This window comes from Tamandua tetradactyla, chromosome 18, assembly GCF_023851605.1.
Source record: "Tamandua tetradactyla isolate mTamTet1 chromosome 18, mTamTet1.pri, whole genome shotgun sequence".
NCBI classification, from domain to species: Eukaryota; Metazoa; Chordata; class Mammalia; order Pilosa; family Myrmecophagidae; genus Tamandua; species Tamandua tetradactyla.
This window is the reverse complement of record NC_135344.1, coordinates 18712021-18736378: the sequence shown is the minus strand read 5'-3', so window position 1 is coordinate 18736378 and position 24358 is coordinate 18712021. Positions and strand designations below refer to the sequence as shown.

General features: G+C 43.1%; 1 protein-coding gene across 2 annotated transcripts; it reads left to right on the top strand.

Annotated features, from left to right (window-relative positions):
• The first annotated feature begins 295 nt into the window (after positions 1-295).
• On the top strand, positions 296-21228 carry SERPINB5 (serpin family B member 5). Of its 2 annotated transcripts, XM_077135301.1 has the most exons (8): positions 317-427; positions 537-640; positions 8004-8178; positions 10850-10987; positions 13163-13280; positions 16310-16452; positions 17558-17725; positions 19426-21228. In XM_077135301.1, exons 3-8 carry the CDS (start codon positions 8011-8013, stop codon positions 19816-19818), a joined length of 1128 nt encoding a protein of 375 aa, XP_076991416.1. In that variant the 5' UTR covers positions 317-427; positions 537-640; positions 8004-8010; the 3' UTR covers positions 19819-21228. The 2 variants fall into 2 exon arrangements, with proteins under 2 accessions (XP_076991415.1, XP_076991416.1); XM_077135300.1 differs by lacking the exon at positions 537-640 and having other exon boundaries at positions 296-427.
• Positions 21229-24358: the final 3130 nt, after the last annotated feature.

Genomic DNA, 24358 nt, shown 5'->3' with positions numbered 1-24358 from the left:
GTGCCTGAGAAGTATGCAGCCTTGCCACCATCACCCATTCCTCCCATTTCGTACCATGCTTGGCCTGTGGTCCCGGCAGGGCCGCCTCACCCCCGCGTCCTGGGATGTGCTTAGCCTGAGGCGGGAGCCACCACCAGCCGCCTCCTGCCCGGGCCTGTTGCTGGCCCTTAGAAGCTGTTGCAGACAACAGCCGCTTCAGCCTGAGTCACTTCTGCTCAATCGGGTGCGAGGTGCCAAGAGGCGTGAGTAAGAGCAGCGTGTGCAGGAGGGAGGGACGGAGAGAGTGCAAATTAGGAGTGGGCGCCGTGGGCGTGGCGGGCGTGGCCAGGTGACGGGGCGCTCGGACCCAGCGCTGCCTCCTGTCCAGTCCTCTTTGCCCCGCACCTCGCTTCTGGCCGTGCCTTTTCCAGGATAGCTGCAACTCCAGGTGAGCAAAGCGGGCTTAGCGGGGCGGGTGACTTCCCTTCTGATAGTAACTCTTGATTTGAGGCGACAGTGACGGTGAACAAAAGCGATTTAATGGGTTATTTTCAAAGATAGCTGTCACCCCACATCCGGGCCAGAGAGGCGGCATTTCAAGCTCCCAGCCCTCTGAGGCCAGGATTGCTCCTGAGGGAAGGAAATCACTTAACCATACGAGGTAAGAATGCAAGGAAACAGCATGTTTAGGAGGTTTTTAATTTGGGGGGTGGGGGCACAACATTTGATTCACAGAAGAGAAAGTATTTCTGGGGACATTTTCAGCTCTATATTGGAATTCAGGTTAGTCTAAGACTAAAAACCAAACCAAACCACCCCAGAATGAATTTTGCGGTGCTGGTGTCAGAAAGGGCGCGGTACCCCCAAAATTAGAAAGTGGGAAAGTATTTGAGTGTCTGACTCGCTTTCCTGGTTGGCATCGTTGGGCTGAGAATTGGATTTATGAAAAGTTTTTCTTTCTGGCATTTTAAAGCATGAAACCAGCATTTTACCTACATACACTCTCCCAGGCAGGAAGGGGTCTCCCTGGGTAATTATGAGCTCCTGCCTGCTTTAGACAAGTTAAGGATTTCAAATGCACATCCTCGGGCCACTTTTCTAATAGGCTGGCTCAGGGTTTCTTTCTCATAGACTGGACTGTCTTTTTTTATTTTAATGGCTTCCTTATTTAAAAAATACTTCCTTTAGTATGGCTGGTCACACTAAAGGTACATTTAGCTGGTCAGGCTTTTCCCGGAGACTCGCAGTCGGAGCAGGTGAGAAGCTCAGCTCTGGGGATGGGAGGTGGGGTTCAGCTCGGCCCCTCATTTCACAGGTGAGGTGCAGGGGCTGTCAGAGTGAAGGGAAGCCCCGAGGGTCTCAGCCGCAAGCCCCCCGTTGAAGCAGCACACAGCGCCCTGCACGCCCAGCTCAGGGCACTCTACACATCTTCTAAATCCCTCCCTGCACCGCCCAAGAGATGGGTCCCAATTGGCAGTGCCCGCCAGTGAGGGCAAGCGCTTGAGGGGTGCCTTGGTAGGTGGAGAGAGGCAGGGGTATGCTTACTCCGATCTAAAGAGGCTCCATAGAAACTGAGTCAGCACGTTTCTATCTGTGCTTCCTAACGCCTTGCGTTCTGCCACTTCAGTCGCTCTGGGTTGTGGTTTGACCCGGAGGCTGTGCAGTCTCAGCGATTTTGGGTTTTCTGGTGTGGTGAGTTTGGCTGGAGTTTGGCAGGCGGCGTGGGCTGGCTCAGCCCCCAGGGTGGGGCTTCTCAATGAATGCGAGTAGCTCTGATGTTTGGAGCATCTGAGCCAAGGGGAGACTCCCCAGCTATTGGAAATGACACAATTCACCTGATTACTAATGGCTGCTTTGCACTTTATTGTTAAGAAGGCACTTTTCACATACATTTACTCACTTAATCACTTCATTTAAGCCTTGTAATAGTCTTTCACACTGCCGAAACTGCAAGGTCTCCTATTTTCTTAATTTGGCTGTGGCTTTTCTTCCTAGAGTTAGAATGCAGATGGCAGAAGTTGTCTTTTTAGGCATTCCATGAGGGGACTTATAGATATACCCGGCGAGGCTTCTCCCGGCATGATCTGAGCACTGGCTACTCCTCCACGTGGAGACAGTTTTCCCACCGTCTCCTGGTCTGGGGATTGAGTCCGGTTAGGCTGAACGATGTTCTCAAGACCGTGGCTCTGGGAAATGCAGTTTTTAAGGAATGGAAAAACAAAACAGAACTGTGTACATAGCTGTGTGTGTGTTTGTGTGTGTTTGTGCACACGTGTGTGGATGGTCTCTAGGTATGGTGGACATATATTGTCCATATCAGAACATGATTGGGAGTGAAAGGGGCACTGTTACTAGCATCAGGACGACAGAGGCAAACTAGGACTGTCATGGCAAAGCGGGCCCCAGGGTTGCTCGGTCCATACACCTTGATCTCACGCGAATAGTCTACCCACACGTCTGAGGACTGCTGGCTTAGATGCATTAAAAACTTTGGAAATGCTTATGTACCACTAACAGTTTCCAACTCCTTCCCACCTCCTTTCTTCTCCCAACTCTGCATTTTTTTTCAAGATTACACTTATGGCTTTAGTCATCTCAACCTCAATGGAAAGCAGAGAAAGAGATAAAGCAGGAGATGTGAATCTGAAGGACTACAACATTTCAAACATCTCATTACAACTTGAGACAGAATTAAATGCCCCAGAACGTAGAGATAATGGCATGGATTCCTTTCTCATAATTTTCGCAATGTTTTTGGATTTGACATTTAATAACTACTTTCAGATATATAAATTTTATAACATTATTATAAGATTCTAAATTAAAAAAATTTTTTTTTCTGGGACAAGCATCAGAACTCTACCTCAATGTAAAATCTTGCAAGTATTTAAAAATATTAGATAAGGAAGAAGTACCTCTGCTTTTCATTCCTACAACAAAGAAAGAAGTTAATGATGCTGATTGATGCCCCAAGTTACACAGTTATCTCTCTCTCTATTCAAAGCCTATGCTTGGTACGAAAAGATGATAGCATAATCTTTTCAAAGAAAACTGCAAAAGATCTTAGAAGAGACAGATTGACAGTCATTCACCACATACAGTCTCTCTTTCCTTCTAATATTTCTCCACCCCACTCCACTTTCCCACCCCACTCTCTTTAGCTTATCTTAGGTTTGCATTAACTTTTGCTGAACCTAATGTCTCCATTCTCATCTCCTGGCCACAGAATTGCCCCCCATATTAAAATTTTCCCACGGCACTCAGAGCTATCTTTCTAAAATGTGAATCTGATTATTTCACCCCCTTGCTCAAAGCTCTTCATTTTCCTCCTCCTATGTCTAAACTCCAGGCATATCACAGACACACACACACAGCCTTTAGAATCTGGCTCCTGCTTACTGCTCATCAGTGCCCTTTGGCCCGCCCCACCTCACTCCCCAGTACTCACGTTCCAGTGCTCTGGGACTGGTCGCTGTCTCCAAATTGTGTCAGCTGCCTCTGGCATCCGTTTTTGTTTGCTACTTCTCCTTTGGTATGACTTAGCTGAGATGTCACCTTCTCCGAGGAGGCATCTCTGAGACCTCCAGGATGGGCTGGCTGCCTCTCCCATGTACCTGTGACACCTTGCATTCCCTGTCAGAATATGCAAGGCCCACAGCTCCTCGGGGGCTGGGACTTGACGATGTTTATCTTCGATTTCTTAATGCCTACCTCAGTGCTCCACAGACGTTAGATACTCAATGAGTTCTTATAAAATGAAATATAATAATAATAGTTTGCAATATAAATGCAGAAAGAGAACAAGGGTTCCTTCAAGCAGGAGGCTGCTTGTATTGGGGAAAAGTTTGTATTGATAAAACAAAACCATATAGGGTATCTTAGTATCTCTGAAGGGGTATTGCAGGACACATTGCCGTTTTGGAAAACTCTAGAGACTTCGGAAAGAACAAATGCCAGCACTGACACAGTTCCACAAAAAGAAATTGGTGAGGGGTGGTGGGAAGTGCTAGTCTTGGGAGCTAGAAGAAAAGAATTTCAGCTCGCGTTTTGTCACTCTCACTCCCTGGGTGGGTGGCCTTGGCAAAGTCACTCCATCTTTGTTTGCCTCCCGTTGCTCATCTGCAAAATGAAGAGGTGGGGCCAGATTAGATCAACTCAAAGCTATCATCCCACTTTAAAGCCTTATGATTTTTCAAAATATCACAAACACAGGCACCTTTAAAATCAATCCTGAAAACAGCGTTAGTACTGCTACTGACAATTCCACTTCACTTTTCTCTGGTTTAAATAAAAGTGCCTTTTATGCTTTTTGTTTGTTTGTTTGTTCTTTTTTTTGTGCGTGTGTGTTTCATAGGCACCAGAATCAAACTGGGGTCTCCGACATGGCAGGTGAGAACTTGGCCTGCTGAGCCACCGTGGCCCTGCCTTTTATACTTTTAAGTGGCTAAAAGATGTAGTGTTTTCTAGGTTGGGCTGTAAATGAAATTCTCTTTATTCGTTTGAATTGTTTCAGGGATTTCATGAAAACAAAAGGAGTTATTTCTGTCCCAACGTGATAATAAAACGCAAAAGGCTTGCAGTGATTTTAGAACTTTGAACATGTCATTAGGTGTATGATTTTTACAGGAATAGCTAATTTCTACTCATGTACTCATAATTTTATAGTATTTTCTCATGCAAAATGGTCTGTGTGGGAGGTTGATGTTTTTCCTGGTGGTTATTGCTGACATTACCGCCATTTGTTGAAATGCTTTGATCATCTTGCAACACGGCGAGCTAGCAAGTCAACCCTTGAGCTTCCACAGAACAGACCACTGTGTCCTTAAGTCCTTGAGCTAATCCCAGATCAACTGACCAGATTTACCATGGGACATCTGATGGGTTTCTTCCTTGGTGGCTATTTGCCATCAGGACCATTTCCCTCTTGCTGACCCTCTTTGATAACTTTGTGGAGCTCCCGTCAGTGCTGTTCAGAGTGTAGATACTCGCTGCTACCTGCCCTTCCCCCGCCCAAAGGAGAGTTTCCAGAGGCAGTGCATGGTCAGCACACAGACGAGACAGATGTGCTTGGGTTCAGGCACTGAGCTTTTCCCTGTGGTGGACAGGGACTTGGGGAAGGGAGCTCTGAGCTGGGGAACTGGGCTGGGCTGGGAGGGGGCGACTCTGCCACCAGATGTGTGTGCTGATTTCACGTTCCAACCGAGACTGGACCTGTGCCTTGCGTTGCAACACAGTGTTAATTGTATTGTGTAATTAACTGTGCTAAAAGCTGCAGTCATCTATTATTCACATAGATCCATTTAGATCTAAATGGATCTTAAAATATTATAATGAGTGAATAATGCTTCATTTGAGCAAAATAGTGAAAGGAACATTTCCCCACCCTTTAAACCACTGCTAGGATCCACGTCTAGGTGTTCGTGGTCAAACTCCTGGGGAGGATTTTCCAAAGTCCTAAACATAGGTTTTCTACACAAAAGAAATTACTAAAAGGAAAGTACATTATCGATTAGGTCAAATTATTCTCTTCTTGGGGAGCAGCAAATAGATCCTGGGACTACTTCTTGCCAAAAACACTGTCTTCATGTTTCATATTATTATCAGCATGATTAAGGCCTCAGATGGCTGAAGATTTGACAATTTGCAAAGATCTGGGTTTGACTCATTACTCCATGTACTTACTAAATTTTAGCTGTAGATAAATTCAGCACGACTCATGTTAAATTTGTTGCTAGAAAAAGCCAGAAATGGTCTGAAAGTCTGTTGCACTGATTCTGGGACCCTTCAGTAAGGAGGTTGATTACTGCCCCAGTGGCGCCTGGTGAGTTGAAAATTGCCACATGCTGGCAAGTTTGGCCCCCCCCCGGCACTTCTGCTTCTTCTGGGGTGGGGGTGGCGGGTGATGGCATCCCGTGGCCCCTGCCACTGCCCCAAGGGGACTGATTCCTATCTCAGAAAATTCTCCTGTGGGTTGGGGAGGGCCCTGTAGCACTTTTGTCCCATTGCCCTCTGCACACCTCGTGCTGCTCTGCTTTCTCGGGGCTGTGATGTCATCCCGTGGCCCGTGACCCTGCCTTAAAGAACGGTCAGGTGCCCTACCCTGACTTCAGTTCACCCTGACTTCATTTCACCTTGAATAGGTTTGCAGTGGTAATACCGGACCTGAGTATACCTGGCTGCACGTATTAGGGACAGAAAGAGAAAGAGGGTGAAGTCAGTGGAGGCGGCCACAGAGCATGGATAGATTGACCAAGAAATATTTTGCGAATGAACTCGTTCTTTCAGACTCAAATGTGAGTCCTTCATGCACACAAGCCAGATGTCCCATGGAAGGGTGAATTCTGAAGACATATTTGAAGACCAGGGGCCTCCTTTATTTTATTCTCACGTTTTATCATTTTGAATATTGTTCCGGTATAAGGTGTATATTCAGCTCATAGTCATGCATTTGCCTTTAACACGTTCTTGAGTCTTGGTTAAGGAAAGCCCATGGCCTTGGGGTAGTGATGCTTTCTCTGACGTCAGGAAGCAGGTCCTACCTGGAGACCTTCAGTGCCGTACCCCAGCTCCGCGCCTGTGTGCCTGTGCTTGGCTGCGTTGGGGTGATATGTCGAGCCTGGCATGGTCCCCCAGAGGTAGTGATTTCAAGCTGTGTCTCTTAGGCACATGCTATCCCTCAGGCAGGACCGCAGGGCCCATGCAGTTCAGCCTCTGCTTCTGGGAGGGGCTATGCCCTCACTGGTGTTTTGGGCTTGGTTAATAACTTAGAGGCTTCATCAGGACTGTGGTTCTCAAACTCTGTGATCTCAGGAGCCCTTTATAATCTTAAAAATTACTGATGACTCCAAAGGGCATTTTTTAAATGAGGGTTATATCTACCAGAGGTTACCAAGTTAGAAATTAAAATGGAAAAAAAATTGAAATATTTATTTACTAATTTGTTTAAAAGTGACAATAATGTTACCAGTGCATATTAGTATGGATCACGTATTTTATGAAAAAAAAAACCTCTTTTCTGAACTAAAAAAACGTGATGAGAAGGGTGATACTTTTTTACATTTCTATAAATCTCTAACATTTAGCTTAATAGAAGACACATCATGAAGCTTCTGGAAAACACTGTGTATTAATGACAGGATGAGCATGAAAAAGGAAAATCATGTCTAAGTATTATTATGAAAACAGGGTTGAGCTCATGAGCTCCTAGGGACCACCAGGGGTCCATGGGCCACACTTTGAGAATCTCTGCAATAGAAGGGAGCTCTACGACATGACTCGATGACGAGTAGCTGTTTTACCAGACTCCCTCATTTTTTAAGCTGAAGTTGTTTTCTCTCTCTTTAGCTCTCATATTACTTGCTCAACCACTCTGTGGCATGGAACACCCTGTGTTCCAGTTATTTATCTATAAATCTTCCCAAAGAGATTGCAAACTCAGAAAAAGGAGGACTCAACTGAACTTCACAGCACTTACTATAGCATCTTGCACACAGTGGGTGTGTGCTAGCAAGAAAAATAACAATAGCTACTGTTGATTAGATATCACTAAGCGCCAGACACCTTCCCGCGGCATAAATATTAAATAGAACCATGCAAAATTGCTTCGAGTGCTTTGAAATGTTTAGTTGCATGGTTTAGCCTATATCCTAATGGAAATAATATGTGATAAATCAAACCAATTGCCTGATCAGTTCTGTCTGCTGTCCTAACCACTGGATGAGGGAGAGGCGTGACCACTGGGCTCTGGACAATGGCCCCTGTGGCCGGGGAGGCTGGGTTTGGAGATTCCAGGCCCAGCTGTGGGCACAGAGGGGCTCACAGTTCGGGCTGTTCAGACCTTAGGACATTTTCCCAGAGGTTTCTTTACTGGCCTGGCTGTTGAATTCCCTTAAGACTTCATTCCTTTCTTCTACCCAAGACCACTACTTTCTGGAAATAGAATGTTTATGGTGTAGGCAGAATGCGGCTTCAGAACACTGGAAGGAAGCTCTAAAAACGAACTTCTCCCTTGCCTTTGGTTCTAGGCCCACAATGGATGCCCTGCGACTGGCAAATTCGGCTTTTGCAGTTGACCTGTACAAACAACTGTGTGAAAAGGAGCCAGCAGGCAATGTCCTCATTTCTCCAATCTGTCTCTCCACTTCTCTGTCACTTGCTCAAGTAGGTGCCAAAGGTGACACAGCAAACGAAATTGGACAGGTAAGCCCCAAACCTCATTCCTGCTTTAACTGGGAATACGGTTATTAGAACTGTAGGTAGCACCTAGGGAAGATTTGATGGGGATTTTGTGGCCGGAATTGCTTAGAATTGAGAGATATGACATTTCTCAGGCTCTATTTTTTTTTTAATGCATTTTATTGAGATATATTCACATACTGTATAATCATCCAAAGTATGCAATATATGCTTCACAAGACTATCATGTAGTTGTGCATGCATCACCGCAATCAATTTTTGAACATTTTCATTACTCCCCTCAAAATAAAAATAAGAATAAAAATAAAAACGCCACCTAAAACATCCCATACCCTTTATATGCCCCATTATTATGTACTTTTTTGTCTTTATTTTCTTACTCATCTGTCCATATTGGATAAAGGAAATGTCAGTCACAAGGTTTTCACAATCACATGGTCACACTGTAAAAACTACACAGTTATATAATCATCTTCAAGAATCAAGGCTACTGGAATACAGTTCAACAGTTTCAGGTATTTCCTTCTAGACGCTCCAATATATCGTAAACTATAATAGGGTATCTATATAATATGTAAGAATAACCTCCAGAATTATCTTTGCCTCTATTTAAAATCTCTCAGCCACTGAAACTTCATTTTCTTTCATTTCTCTTCCCTTTTTGGTCAAAAAGCCTTTCTCAATCCCACGAAGCCAGGGAGATTTATACCCCTGGGAGTCATGTCCCACGTAGGGGGTAGGGCAGTGAGTTTATCTGCAGAGTTGGTTTAGAGAGAGCAGTCACATCTAAGCAACAAAAGAGGTTCCCTGGGGGGTGATTCTTAGGCATAATTATAAGTAGTCTTAGCTTCTTCTTTTCAGGAATAAGTATCATAAGTTTAAGCCCCAAAATCGGGGGTGTGGCCTATTAAATTGATAATTCCCAATGCTTGTGAGGATATCAAGAATTCTCCAGGTGGAGAAGTTTAATATTTTCACATTTTTCCCAAGTCCCTCTAAGAGACTTTGTTAATACTTTTTTATTTTCTGGCTAATTTACTCTGGGATGTTTTGGGGCATCACACTAATCTGTACAAACCAATGAGACCTCATTCCCTACTAAAGCTTTAGTGTAATTAAGGTGTTCGAATAAACTGACCATACTTGTTGTTAGATAGTGTGCTACAGAAAATACGAATTTTGCACCAAATCAACATCTCTTCCTGTGGTGTCACACAGAAGTTGAAGTTTTAAAACATACTCAATATAATTCTTTACTCTGTATTCTGATTTATCTTAGTCCTAACCAGGTCAGTTTCATTCATATCTATAATTGAAGTCTGATACCTTTTACAGCTTTTTAAACAATTTCTGTGCAGGGTTTCATGTTTATTAAATGCTGACTTTCATAGATGCAGAACTCTAGCTCTGAGTCTCAGGTGTCACACAGACACCCGGGGTTTCATGGAATGACCAGGTTACACACAAAGAGCTCAGCATCTCAGAATTTAGAAATAACAGTTACAACTCAGGAAGAGATGTGACTGTTGTAGGAGTTTACAATCTAGGAAGCTTTGCAGTAAGTCTTCCCCTGATAACCTATGCTCTCGAATTTAATTCTCAGAGTTTGCACATTTTAGTTAGTCTACATTAGTGAAGTGTTATAATATTTGTCCTTTCGTTTCTGGCTTATTTCTCTCAACATGCTGTCCTCAAGATTCATTCACCTAGTTGCATGCCTCCAACTTTATTCTTTCTTGCAGTCACTCAATATTCTGTTGTATGTTCCCTTCATCAGTCGAAAGTACCCTTGAATCACCTCCATCCATTGCAAATTGTGACAACTTGACCTATTTTTAAAATGTCCTCATTTATCTTTCTTACAGCCCATGTTTAGGGAAGGCACTATGTTATGATGGAAAACCCAGATTTTCCACTAACCGGTGGCCTTCAGCAAGTCACCCCACATCTTTCTACATCCATTTTATTTTAAAGATCCATCAAGATGGTGTTTATTAAATGCTTCACTGCAAATAATCCTGACCATAAAATAAAGCATAAATCTATACTCTCTGTTCTATCCTAAGAAAGAAGACAAAGCAGTCTACCTTAGGCACAAAATTTATTTAAACCATCATGTTTTATTTGTAAGATGCAAGCTCAACTGCATTTCACTCTATAATATATCTTATTTTAATACAGAAATAACTGAATTATCTACTATCAAGTAACATGGATAAATAAGAAGATGGATTGTGTTTAATTATGTGGCTTGTGTATCCCATTTGAGAAGCATGGACTAAGGAGATATATATTAAAGCATTTTAAAGAGTGGTAGATGAATAGAATTATATGTTTATTCTTTTTGGGTTTCTATCTGCCCTTGTAATGGTTGAAATCTAGTTTTGTAAAGTTCTTAGATCATCAAATAAGGTGGCTTTTTAAAATTGTTATGTTTTAAACCTATATTTACTTGGAGATAGGTGACTGACCTTCTAATTCCATTCCATCATTACTCGATGTTGATCATTCTGAGATTAAACAGCCTTTCTTTCTAGAGCTGATAAGCTGATTGCTTTGTGGGGACACGAGCAGGGACAGGCTGTCTTCCCCCAGCAGGCTGACAGTACTCATGCCTCCAGTTCAGCAGGGAGAGGTGATGCTATGTGGGTAATGAATACATTTCTCTTAACAGGTCCTTCATTTTGAAAATGTCAAGGATGTGCCGTTTGGATTTCAAACAGTGACATCAGATGTAAACAAACTTAGTTCCTTTTACTCATTGAAACTGATCAAACGGCTTTATTTAGACAAATCTCTGAATCCTTCTATGGTGAGTTGTTTAAAGCAATTAACAAGATTTAACTTTTGACCAAAAGTGACATTTTCACCTCATTTGACCTATACCTTTGTTTTTCAGTGAAATTCATTTCTAAGATGCTCATTTATGATTTGAGGCTTATGAAAATAAACCACTCTTAACGGAGAGGCTGAGTGTAAATGGAATCAATTACAGTGACATATTCTGGTTCAAATTATAGAGAAGCTTGTGGCTTCTCCTTTCCTTCTCAAACACTCCCTCCTCTTAGTTTCTTCACTGAGAGAAGTGGAGAACTGGGTAATGAAATCTCTAATAAATTAATTTCCATAGATGTAAGGCAGCTCATGATTTAAATCTCTTTCTTTTGACACAGCAGGGCATATGGCCTGGGACAATGTTTTAAATTCTCCCTTTCATTGGCTTTTGCACACATGTTCTCCTGATATTCCTCAAAATCAATAAGAAAAGTAAAAATTGTATGAATTAACAGTTTCCATCAGTCACAGATTGGTTTTGTTTGTTTTACTGGGCTGGTCACAGTTAAAAAAGTGACCCAAACTCAGACAGGTGTTTACACCAGGCAGCCCTGGATGTTTAATTTCAGTCATTTCTTGACAATTATCATGTCAAGAACACTGTGGTACCCTTATATTTGATCCCAGATTAATTACACTCTGTTTAAAATTTTTATCTGAAAAACCCAACCAAAGCCTGGATTATGGAGTTTCCTTTTGCACTTGAGTAATATAGAGCTGATCCAGTTCATGGGTATATGGTCAGAATTTCACACTTTCCAAATACAAAAACTAAGTTAGCAGCTAAATATTTTGCTATCGTTTTACTTACTTTCTTCAATAGATTTATTTATTTATTTTTACTGGTTGAGATCTTTTGAGGACATGGGCCATTAGACATGAGTTCATTCTTGTTGCTTGAAGATCTATCTAGTCATTTTTTTGTCCAGCAATTGCCTGGGAAATTAAAAACAAACAAACAAACAAACAAATAAAAAAACACCTGACTCCTGAGTTGGGGCCTGGGCATGGGAAATTTTTAAAAGCTCCCTTCCTAGGGGGTCCTTAAGGAGATGCCTAATACATTTTCGCTGATGCATTGATGATAATGGAGTCCCTTCACCTTGCTGAGGCTCTCTGATGTCCTTACATGGCCACCAGCTCTCCCAGTCAATGGCAATAGTCAGCCCAAGGTTGAGTTGCAATGAGCAGAATTGAATTGTCTAAGACTTTGGCTGCTCTGATGAAATTCAAGCTGGCCTTGCATTTAATTGAGCTATGCTTTACTTTGGTGGCATATCCATTCCACATTTTGGATTATCTCAGCCAAACTGGAAGCTGCAGGGAATTTTTTTTTAATACTGCTTTTTATTGCATCTGTTGGCTGTATAGCATCTGCAACTTTATTGTTATAGTACAAATAAGTGCGGTGTGAGGAATGTCACCTGTGTCAAAGTTTCCTGGGTGTCTGTTAAATAAATTCCTGACCTCAGAGATCTTGAATCAAGTTCAATGGGGATGGGACCCAGAGTTCTGCATTTTAAACAGGATTAAAGTTAGAACCCTGGCTGTGTTCTCTGCTGCACCAAGCTTTAAACTTTAATGTGCAGATGAATCATCTTATCAAATGATAATTTTATTAAATGATAAGTCTTATTAAAATGCAGATTTTGATTCAGTAGGTCTGGGATGGGGCCCGAGCTTCTGCATTTGCATAAGGTCTCAGGTGTTCATCCTTGGAGCACACTTTGACTAGCGGGGATCTATAGACTATTTATTGATTTCAGCGAGGATAAGAGTTTTCTGTTCTAAGAGGTCTCGTTTCTGTACATTTCCTGTCTTCTAAGACCATCATTTTAAAAATGTTTTAATGTATCTGAAATTGAAGTCCATATTATAATTTCTGTGTATATTTAAATACATAATTTTTCTTTTTCCCTTAAAGCTGATACTAAATCGATGGATGCATTTAATAATTGATATTGTCTTATAGGTGAAAAAAATAAACATCTAATACAAAGAAAATCCATTGATTTCTACATAAGGTATCAATTCATATAGTGTTACAGATTTTGAAAATGCATCCACACTAATAGATATTTAAAACTCCAATGCAATACCTTGACCGCAGACTTTAAGTATTTTGTGATTTTATAAACTGAATGTTTTTCAGGAGTTCATCAGCTCCACCAAGAGACCCTACCCAAAAGAAATGGAAACTGTAGACTTCAAAGATAAATTGGAAGAAACAAAAGGTCAAATCAACACATCAATTAAGGAGCTCACAGATGGCAAGTATCCTTTACTTGTTCTTCTACAAATTGTTAGGTAAAACAGACCCTGCTTTTTCAAGAATCTTTCAGCCAGGTATAAAAGAATTGAAAATCTGGAAAATTCCTTGGGTATTTTTAATATCACATTATTTCAATAACTTAGATCCCTGGGCACTTCTTACATCATCTCATCACTTGGCAGAAACACCTGGTGCTTCCGTTTTGTTCTACTTTGCCTTGTTTGTGTTTGACCTGCCACGTGCTTTATGGAGGCTCAGCTGAGTCTCTAACCAAGTGAAGCTTTGTGCAAATCACCCAACATCACTGGGCCACTTTCCCAATCTGGAAATGAAGGGACTGGATTATAACTTGAAGATCCCAGAGATCACTTTCCAACTCTAAAATTCTACCCATTTATTATGAAAAAGAAATGAAAGGTCTTAGGAAAGCAAATATACATATAGGGGAAAACAGACGTACTCATAGCTTGTCCTTGGTCCCACATCTTCCCATCCCAATGTCACCCCCCCGCCCCGCAGAGCCGTGGGTCCTTTTGGCAGCACCTCCCTGGCCCTGTCCTTCTGTTCTGTGCTTCCCACCTCCCTTCCCCTTCCCTGACTCATCTCCTCCCTCTGTTACAATCCCCGGGGACCTGTCCTCCTTGCTGGAAGGGAATTGGAGCTTGGGTGCTCATCAGTGACCATGTCCCCCTTCTCAGGGGACACATTTACATTTGTCGGTGGGGGGGACTTGTCAGGACACAGCACCTCCTCGTGAAGAGTGAGGTGTATGGAGGGAATTGCGGGTCAAAGGAGACTTTGGGGCCCTTGACCTTTGGGGCTGAGCACGTCTCCTGTGAGATGGGCAGGATATGCTCCTCCAGGGCTCCACCTGCAGGGCAATGACTTGGAAAGAACATGGACTTTGGAGTTGCTTGAGACCTGGGTTCAAATCCAGACTCTGCCACTTGTTAAGTATGATATTTGGACAGGAGCCTCAGTTTACTGAACTGTAAAATGGGGCATATGCTATCTAATTTAATTCTTACATGGTTATTGTGAGAACCAAATTAGATTATACCAAAATATGGTAGCCACACATACATATGCACACACGCACACACGTGTATACATACATGTATATTTGCAACTGAAATGAAGTTTCTTTGGTTTCGTATGTAAAGAAAAATACTTTGGTATGAGTAACACCAGATTAAGCACAGTTTTACAAATTATCAGCCAGAAAGAAGCTCCTGTTTAAATTTCTGTGTAATTATTTTGCTTTTATAGTGACAAAATAATTGTATTTTCTCTCGCAGGACCTTTTATTTAAAAATCTTAATAAATTTAAGGATTGACTAGAAAAGCTAGTTTAGTGAAGAGTCCTCTGAATTTGGAATCAGAAGCTCAGATTTCAGTTGAAGCTCTGCTACTTACTATATCCCTCTGGCCTTCAGTTTCTTCCAGTAGGAATAAGAATATTATGTATCAATACATCATCTAGCATCGACAGGACTGGCTATGTAATCTGTGGGGCCCAGTGTAAAATAGAAACGCAGGGCTCCTTATTAAAACACGTATTAAGAATTTTAAGATGGCAGAGCATTAAACCAAGCACAGGGTGCTTTGGAGCTCTGGGCGCTGTGCCACTGCCCAGACAGGCCCGGAAAGTTGGCCCCAGCATTGGTGGGAAAATTGGAGGAGACTGGGGAGCTGAAAACGTTTTGTAGACATGTCAAGTGCTATTCTAATGTGCGTTGTGATTTGTATGAAGAAATTATTAATGTTGAGCTGTTTTGGGTGTCAGGGATTTGAGCTCTACAGCAATTCTGGTGGTGATTGAGCCAGCTGATGATGATAGAGGACCTGGGGGCAAACAGCCTGCCCCCAGCAGGTGCCGTTCAAGGAGGGGGGCTGTGGGAAGGGGTAGGCGCTTCTGAGAGTCAGATGTGCTTTCCAGCAGGGCCAACAGGGAAGGTCGCAGGGCGTCAGAGCCCATAGGAGATTATATGTATTCATAGCCACATAAAGAGATTTGCTTTAAGGAATTGACTCACATGACTGTGGGAGCTGGCAAGTGCAGATCTGTAGAGCTTAAACAGCAGCCTTGGGTGCACAGGTGGTTCAGTGGTAGAATGCTCGCCTTCCATGCAGGAGACCTGGGTTCGATTCCCAGACCATGCACCTAAACACAAAAACCAAAAACCAAATAGCACCCTGGAAACTCAGGCAGGGAGTAGAAGCTGTAGTCTTGAGGCAGAAATTCTTCTTCCCTGGGAAAGCTGAGACTTTGCTATGAAGGCTTTCAGCTGTTGCCTAAGGCCCATGCACAAAACTGAGGGTCATCTCCTTCCCTCAAAGTCAACTAATTTCAAAATACCTGTACAGCAATATGTAGATTAGTGTTCGATTACATAGCTGGGTCCTGTAGCCTCTCCAAGTTGACATGTAAGATTAGCCATCATGGTCTCTCTAAGGCTTAATTTCCTCAAGTATAAAATAGATATAATGGAGATATAGGATGGTTATGAAAAAAGTGAGACAGTATATGTGAAAATGCTGAGTGCAATGCCAAGTATTTAGCAGGCACCTGTGCATTTTCTTTCAAGGGTGTAGACTTTGGGATCAGAAAGATGTGGCTTTGAATCCAGAATCCAGACTTGCTAGTGTGACATCTTGGGAAGTGATCTACCTCTTCAATCCTCAGCTTCCCACGTCTAACGGGAAAGATGTTTTGTGTATGGGAGTCTTAGCGCATCCCCTGGCATGGGATCAGCATTAAAAATGGTAGTTTGTGTTTTTCTTCTTCCTTCTCGTCCTTTCTTCTTCCTCGTTTTCCCCCTTCATTCGCCTTGGTTAAGTCTAGTTGTGGAAAGGTGGAGGGGAGAAAGAAGGCCTTCTAGAATTAGAGGCTCTTGGCCTGCCAGGCGTTATGTTGGCTGTTACTCTAGTAAATGCTGAATGCCAGTGAGTGGACTGCACATGAATAGCAGATGTGGTTTGGAAAAATAACTCTGTGCAAATTATGGTCTCTAAAATTATTTGCAGGTCGCTTTGAGAATATTTTAGCCGACAACAGCGTAAATGATCAGACTAAAATCCTTGTGGTTAATGCCGCTTACTTCGATGGAAAGTGGATGAAGAAATTTCCTGAATCAGAAACGAAAGAATGCCCTTTCAGAGTCAACAAGGTAGGTGGTGCAGCCTGTAACAGTAAAAGGATCCCAGCTACAGGTGTGAAAAATACCCAGCACAGAGGGGACTGTAGAAACTCAGTCCAATGACGACAAGGAGGTGACAGGAGGTAAAGGGCCTTTCCTGGAACTGACAGCTGGGTGGTAAGTGATAGAAAAAGAACCATAATCCAGAGACCCTCACTCTTTTCCAGAATGTCTTCAAAGTCTGAGCTGAGTGAAACCACACAGAATTTCAAACCCAGTGGGTAAAGCTAAATTGCTAACTGGAAAATAAATATTTGGAAACCCTCACCAAAAAAAAAAAAAAAAAAAAAAAAAGAAAGAGAGAAAACAAAGCAGCCCCAACATTGAGACTCCTGGACCATCATGAAACTTGACTTTTTGAGCCTCTTGCTCGCAGCTGATCAACTCCCCTGTGAGCATGTGTTCTCATCTTTCATGGCAAACCACATGGTCTTGGTATTTTAATTCACCAGAGGCTGTGAGGTGCTTGCTGTCTGTGAACTGAAATGCAGAGCCTGCCCACCTACATCCCTGGGAATCACTACAGTGAAGAGTCCGAAGTCTGTTTGGCTGGGCAGGCACATTCCCACTGGACGTGTGAAAAATGAGTTCATGTTCCACGTCAAACGTAATTAAGTAAATAGGTGAAGTGCCCCTTCTATGAATGGAACCAAAGAACTGAGACTGGGAAATGGCCCCATTTCATTAAGAGAACTAGGAAAACTCGGGAATCTACGTAATGATCTGATGCGGTCTCATTTGCTGTAATCTGACTTGTGTTGAGTATTCAGTCTAATTGAATACTTCAGGTGGCACATTAGCTGGGTTATGTTACTTACCTTGTAGCTACACAGTTGTCTCTCTTTATTCCATGTCATGCCCTGCGCGGGGATTCACCTTCCTTTTGAATGCAGATGCTGTTATTTTTCCTTTGAGTTGCCTTTGTCAGCCTCTGAACTTTTGGTGACATTACTAGACCCGTTTTCACATCCTGTGCTGTCTCCTTCAAGGGCTAAATTGGTGAAGTCATCAAAAGCTGAGTATTGTGCCTGTCTGAAGAAAAGTGAGAAAAGCACAATTTCTTCTCCTTTTGCAGACAGACACCAAACCAGTGCAGATGATGCACATGGAAGCCACATTCTGTCTGGGCCACATCGATGATATCAGCTGTAAGATCATCGAGCTTCCGTTTCAGAATAAGCACCTCAGCATGCTCATCCTGCTGCCCAAGGACGTGGAGGATGGGTCGACGGGCTTGGAAAAGGTAAGGAGGGAGGGAGACACTTGCTATCTTTCTTTAGTGGTGCCTCAGTTGCTCCCTGCCTTCCCAGGGGCCAGTCTGACCTGCTCTCCACTTATCTGTTGCTTCATTTTTCTTTATGTTTCACCCATCCCCTTGCTAGCTGAGTGTCATTCCTGCCCTCATTTTCCTTAGAACCATGGTCCTCGCTCTTTAGGCCACTCCATGCCCTGAACTCATTTTCACATTCAGCTGTGATTAAGTGTCTTGGATTTTACCTTACTTACTTCAAATACCCTCACGCGAGCACCATTTTTTTTTTACATTAAAAAAATTTATTGTAAAATATAACATATATACAAAGCAAGGAAGGAAAAAAAGCAATAATTTTCAAAGCACACTTCAACAAATAGTTAACAGAACAGATCCCAGAGTTTGTCATGGGCTACCATTCCATCATCTCAAATTTTTCCTTCTAGCTGCTCCAAAACACTGGAGACTAGAAAGAATGTTAATATAGTGATTCAGCAGCCATACTTGTTTGTTAAATCTCATTTTTTCTGTTATACCTCATTCTTCCCTTTTAATCCTTCTTCAATCTATAGGGATCGCAAGCACCATTTTTGTTTTCTTCTTAAGAACTAAAGAAAATGATCTTCTGAGTCTCAGAAAGGGATATGCAAGAATATGTAATCAATGGAGGAAAATTTCCTCCTAGGCGGTCTTTTTGAGTGATGGATGGATTTTTTTCCCCTTTCCTCGCCCTCCACCCCCATGTAGTAAATGAACAAGAGAATACACATTTTGGCTCCTTAAAGCTAATTACTTATAACAATCCTTTGGTCCTAATAATTTGTTTTAAATGAAACAGTGTCCCCTGAAAAATAATCATCACTGCTTAGCAAGAGAATCGAACGGCCCCTTACCCCATTAAAGAACAACCAACAGCTTGTGACTTTGCCCTATCCCTGATTTTCATAGGTTTCATATGAATAGCTTTGGTGCAAAGGACTATTTGTTGTGTTCCAATGGTAGTAACAAAGTATTATTGTTCGTTATTGCACTCGGTTTTTCTCTTTAACTGGTGAAGAGATTGGAAGGGAAAGGACAATCTAAGATTTGCTCCATGAGGGATTTCATGATGAAATACTTTTCTGCTTCATTTCACCTCTCACTGTTAAACCCGACTGCAATGGACACATTCACCACCTATGACCTTAAAGAATGCCTTAGAGACATTCCAGATCCTCATTTTAAAAAGAACAATTGCAGCTTTAATTTACTATTCAGTTTGGTGCCATGCCTAGTACATGAATTTTCTGGATTTCCTAGTAGAGAAATTATAATAAGCATTCAAGAAATATTATGTATAAAACCCTTTTAATGTCATATTTATTTCACTATTGTTTATGTGACATGATGAGCCGTGTGTTTGACTCTATAGAGGTACTCTATAACCACAATCACAAAAATCCCAAGCCTCCAAAATGATACATGCATGAAGAATAAAGCAAAGGGAGCTCTGCTGTAGGCTGAGGCAGAGGAAAACAATGCTGGGTCGAATTTTTATAAGAGAAACGAGCCAAAGACAAGAGCTGCAGCACTGATTCTCACCTTTGATGGTGCACCCACAGTTACAAAATTGACACTTTATGCTTGGTCATCGAGTAGGATCGTTTGCAATTGCAGATGTGAAAAATTTCCCTCTCCTTTTTGTCCTTCAGGCTGAAAAAGAACTCAACGCAGAGACACTGCAGCAGTGGACCAATCCCAGCACCATGGCCAGTGCCAAAGTCAAACTTTCCATCCCAAAATTTAAGATGGAAAGAGTTATTGATCTTAAGAGTAGTCTGGAAAACCTAGGGTTGAAAAATACTTTTAATGAAAATACGTCTGATTTCTCTGGAATATCAGAGACCAAGGGAGTGGCCGTATCAAATGTTATCCACAGAGCATGTCTAGAAATAACTGAGGATGGGGGGGATTCCATAGAGGTGCCAGGGTCACGAATCCTGCAACACAAAGATGAGTTCAATGCTGACCACCCATTTATTTATATCGTCAGGCACAACAAAACTCGAAACATCATTTTCTTTGGCAAGTTCTGTGCTCCATAAGTGTCAAAGCTCTTTGTAAGTCCCATTTTCTTTTCTGTGGATGCAGAGTTTATAGGACTCTGCATCCAGAGAACTACTTTCTAAATAGGATAAATGGTTAATATTGCTGGACCAGGAAGAAGCCTTCACACTAAGAAGGCCTTCTTTTCCAATTCTTTGCTTTTGTTTCCTTTTTTGAAATAAAATAGAATGACATATGCTTTTAGTGTAAAAGAATCACCTTAGAGGAAAAATATTTATTCATCATTTGTTACACTATACATAGTTATTGGCAGGAATGGACGAGCAATGCATTGGGTTATGCAGATACAGATTTTCACAAAGAAAATGTCTGTAAAGCAGGTCTGGAAGATCTCATTCCCAAGCTCTGCCTTCCCTCACTGGGAGACAGGACATTCCAGACATTCTCATTTCCTGGAAAGACAAATATCTTTGGTGCATGGGACCACAATGAAACTTGGACACGGGCACCGGTTACTGTAGAGCCACAACTCCTTCTGCTCAACACTGGGGGACAACTCGGAATTTGCAGACTTTAGAAAGATAATATGTTGTGCATACTGTATGCTATGGAAAGCCCTGATGGGGCCTGGGGCAATGCCCCATATACCAACACTATACTATTTCTGTGACCCAATGTAGAATATTCACACAAAATGGATAAACAAAGACTCTAAGTAGCTCACGTGGTCAAATTTTGCTGCTAAATGAGTGTGCCACCAGCTTATGGAAAAACTTTGTTTTCAGGGCATTTCAGATTTTGAAATGTTGGAAAAGGAATTATTGACCCAGAGTAGCTGAAAGTGCAACCCATGCCTCTCCCAAAAAGAGAAGCTCAGATCTCATTAAAAAATGACTTTCACTTCTCATAGAATTCCCACCCGCTTATCTGGTTGGCCCTAGGCTGGTGGCATGGCTGCTAACTGACTCAACAAGGTTTTGGATATCTGATACCGGGGACTTACACTGCGCAGGGACTCTCACTATAGCCAATAAAAGTGTTTTGTGAGTCTGCTTGTTTAATGTGATAGTGGGAAATGGGAAAAATATAACTATAAAAAAACTTTTGGAAAAATATAACTATAAAGCTATTACATTGTTATAAGTAAGTGCATTGACACTTTTTTTTCAAAGCCTATGATTGTAGTTACTTTTGATAGTAAGTTTGTAACTTACAGTTAATAGGAATTTGTAAAGTTGGTCAGATAAGTTACCAGTGTTGCAAGTTCATATATGAATTCACTTATGAAGTTCATGTATGAATTAGAACACACTGAAAATTTTATGACATTCTTTCCCTCATCTCTTCTCTGATGTTCATTGTAAATAAGTTTGATTTCTGTTTTCTGGCTCTGAAAGTTCAATATTGAATTCTTTTATGCTGCCAACAATAAATATTATTGAACTACATGTCTTGTTCTTTTTCCATTAAGTTGGATTTGCTATTTTGAAACAGAGCCAAGTAATCTACTTACTAAAGTACTGTTGTCTGTAAATGCTTTCTGGGGGGAACTGATGTACAATAAAATGGACTAAGAATAATTACTTCCCCCTTTCCCTTGCTTCCTGCTCATCAGCTCTTGTTGCCTCTTCCTCTTTTTCATCCCAGGGAGGAAAGGACAGGGGAGTGCTAGAATGACAGCCAACCACATAAAAGCTTATAGTGAAATCAGGTCTGATATGAGCCTTTCTCCAATCTTTTTCATTTTAGGCCCAGCCTAAAAATGTAATTTCATTAAGTGAGCTGTGCATGCTTAAACTATTTTCTTTTCTTTATAAAGTACATTTTTCTAAGTGTCAAGTGCATTCGTGCTAAATTAATTATGGTGTCCCTGAACCTAATATCCAACATATATCTTTTACTAGCCCAGCTGAAAATGTCTCCACTTGCAATTAATTAATCAGGCCAAACTGAGTATGGAATTAAAAGTGATCCTATTACGAAATAATTAGTACAAGCTGTGGCCTAAAAAGATCTTCTGAGTGTAGCATCCCATTATACAGATGAGAAACTTGAAGTCCAGAGTGAGAAAATGATTTACCAGGGACACGCATTGGGTGAGTGGTAATTGCTATTTTTTGAGTGCTTACTATATGAGAGGCATTTGTGCTAATCCTTTACGTATGTGAAAGGATAACCTGTTGAGTAAAATAGGGGACACGTACATGTTCTAAAAGGAAAAGATCCTTGGGCGAGGCACAGGCTTACCTCTCCTGTCCTCCAGGCTCTGAAGGGGAAAGCAGGGGATGGCTGTGGAAAAACAATGGTGAATATTTAGAGGAGGGAAGCGAACACACCTCTTTAAGCCAAGTGGCATGGGTGGGCCTCAAGAAAACTTCAGAGACCTTAATGTATCTCTGAAATTTGGAAAACACTGACATTTTTGTTTAACTTTTGCCTTGGGATACTCTAATTTGGCGACTTTCAACCAGGGGGCATTTTGCCCGCCAAATACTGGCAATATCTGGGACTATTTTGGTTGTCACAACTGGTGGGGGGAGGGGAGGAGGGCTGCTTCTGCCATCTAGTGGCTAGAGGCCAGGGATGCTGCTGGAATCTCTCAATGCACAGATCAGCTGACAAAGCAAAGGGCCATCTGGCCCAAAAGGTCAGTAGCGCTGAGGTGTGAGTCCTTTAGACTCCGATTAAAGGACAGATGTTGGTTGGAGGAGTCCCTAGAAGCAGAGAAAGGAGAAAGGGCTGGAACGGGAAAAGGGACTCTGGAGTGGGGTGTGGAGGTAGCCAGGCTTGATTATTTGGGGAGACACTCAGCTCCAGCACTGCTCAGTGAGGGTGAAGGGGTCTCCAAAGCGCCCGCAGAAGCACCCTGTGAGCAGAAGCTCGTGCAAGAATGCTAGATTAAAAACGCGCCAGCCATTACAGATGTTTGCGTTTCTTTCTTCTAATTTCTTTTTAATTAATAAAAAATTATATAAAACAAAAACAAAAAACCGCGCCAGCCAAGTAAACTCTTTCTTTCTGCTTCTTACCTCGCCTTCCTCCCCTTGCCCCACAAGGAGGTGGCAAAGGAGAGGAGTGAAAGAATAGGCTGGAACAGTGGCAAGGACCTCCCTCGGCATGAGTGAGCTCCAGCCAGAGCCTAATCTGTGGACGGAACTGTTTTAAATCAAAAGAGAGACTTCTGATTTAGAAGAATTCTGGGCTTTTTCATTCCTGAAAATGGCTTTAATAATACACGAGAATGACTGGAGAAGCTTTAGGAAGAGATTTATTCTCTTAATTCTAAGAAAGAACTAAATCGCCTTTTGCAAGCACCTTGCCAAGTCTGTCCCACCAATAATCTGGTCAGGAAGATACGATCTCATTCAATCCTCACATCAAACATATGGGGAGGAAACCATGATCCCGTTGTATATACGAGGATACTAAGGCACAGAACAGATGTATGGCGGGTCCGAGGTCACAGAGCCCGTGGACGCTGACGGCCAGGTCTGAGCTCCTGCCGTCTGAGCGCTGCTGCCCTCTGCACGCCTTCATTCCCCACCTGCGCCAGCTGGAACAATCTTCTCCAAGTCCTCAAATATCTGTCTTACTCTGGCTGTCCTTTTTGTATCAACCCAAACACCTCCTGCTTTCAGCAACGGCCCACCAGTAACAGGCCCCGCCGGCCCATGCATAAGCACCTTTCAGGGGCCAGGTGTGCATCAGCAGCTGCACTGTGGACACTACCTCCTTTGCTTATTATCACAACTCAAGAGGACGGCTTAGTATGTATGTTTATTTCATGAAGAAACAGGTGCTCGGAGGAATTGCATAGTACATCCAACCTGTTAAGTGGCAGGGCTGGGATGTGGATACAGGAGTGTGGGGCCCCAAGCCCAAGCTCCTTCCCCTGGGACTCACCGCCTCCGGACTGCACACGGGTGAGCTCCCCCTGCATGCCTTTGCTTGGTCTCAGGCACCGCATGGGACCCCTCTCAGCCCAGCGTCCACAGCCTTGGCCCGTTTCACATTGTGTGGGGACCCAACCAACCAACCAGTCACCTGGCATCTTCTGAGACCCCGTCCCCGCCCTCTGGGAGCGCACTGGTCACCGCGGCTCGGCCCCAGGGGTGCGCACCCCTCCCGGGCTAGGGAGAAGGGCCGCAGAGCTCGGAGGAGGAAGCCGGAGTTAGGCCGGGCCTGGGGCCCCGGAGGGAAGTGGAAAGGCCCGGGGCAGGGGGTCAGGTTCCACCAGGGAGCACTGGTGCGCCCACTGGCTTTGGAGGGGGGCTAGGAGGGGATGCGGGGCGGGCTCCGGCCGGAGGGACCCGGCAGGGAACAGGCAGGAGCCCGGTGGGGGCCGCGGCGAGCGCCAGCGCTCAGAGGCCGACGCCCCGTTGCCCAGGGCTGCCGCAGACCTGCCTGCGCCGCCTCCCCACGGGCGGGCTGAGAGCGCGGCCCGCTCGGGTCCAGAGTGAGAGCCAGGGTGCGGCGTCATCCCTTCCGGAGAAGAGATGCCCCATTACCGAGACAGCTGCTGCGGTTCGGTGCTGAAGCAGGAAGGGGCCGCTGCTGAGCAGGGCGGGGAGCCGGCGC

Bases quoted from the DNA above. Each gene is read 5' to 3' on its own strand.
- SERPINB5 (XM_077135300.1), top strand. From the start codon at position 8,011: ATGGATGCCCTGCGACTGGCAAATTCGGCTTTTGCAGTTGACCTGTAC. The intron at 10,988-13,162 runs GTGAGTTGTTTA...AATGTTTTTCAG, and splicing joins AATCTCTGAATCCTTCTATG to GAGTTCATCAGCTCCACCAA. The intron at 17,726-19,425 runs GTAAGGAGGGAG...TTTGTCCTTCAG, and splicing joins GGTCGACGGGCTTGGAAAAG to GCTGAAAAAGAACTCAACGC.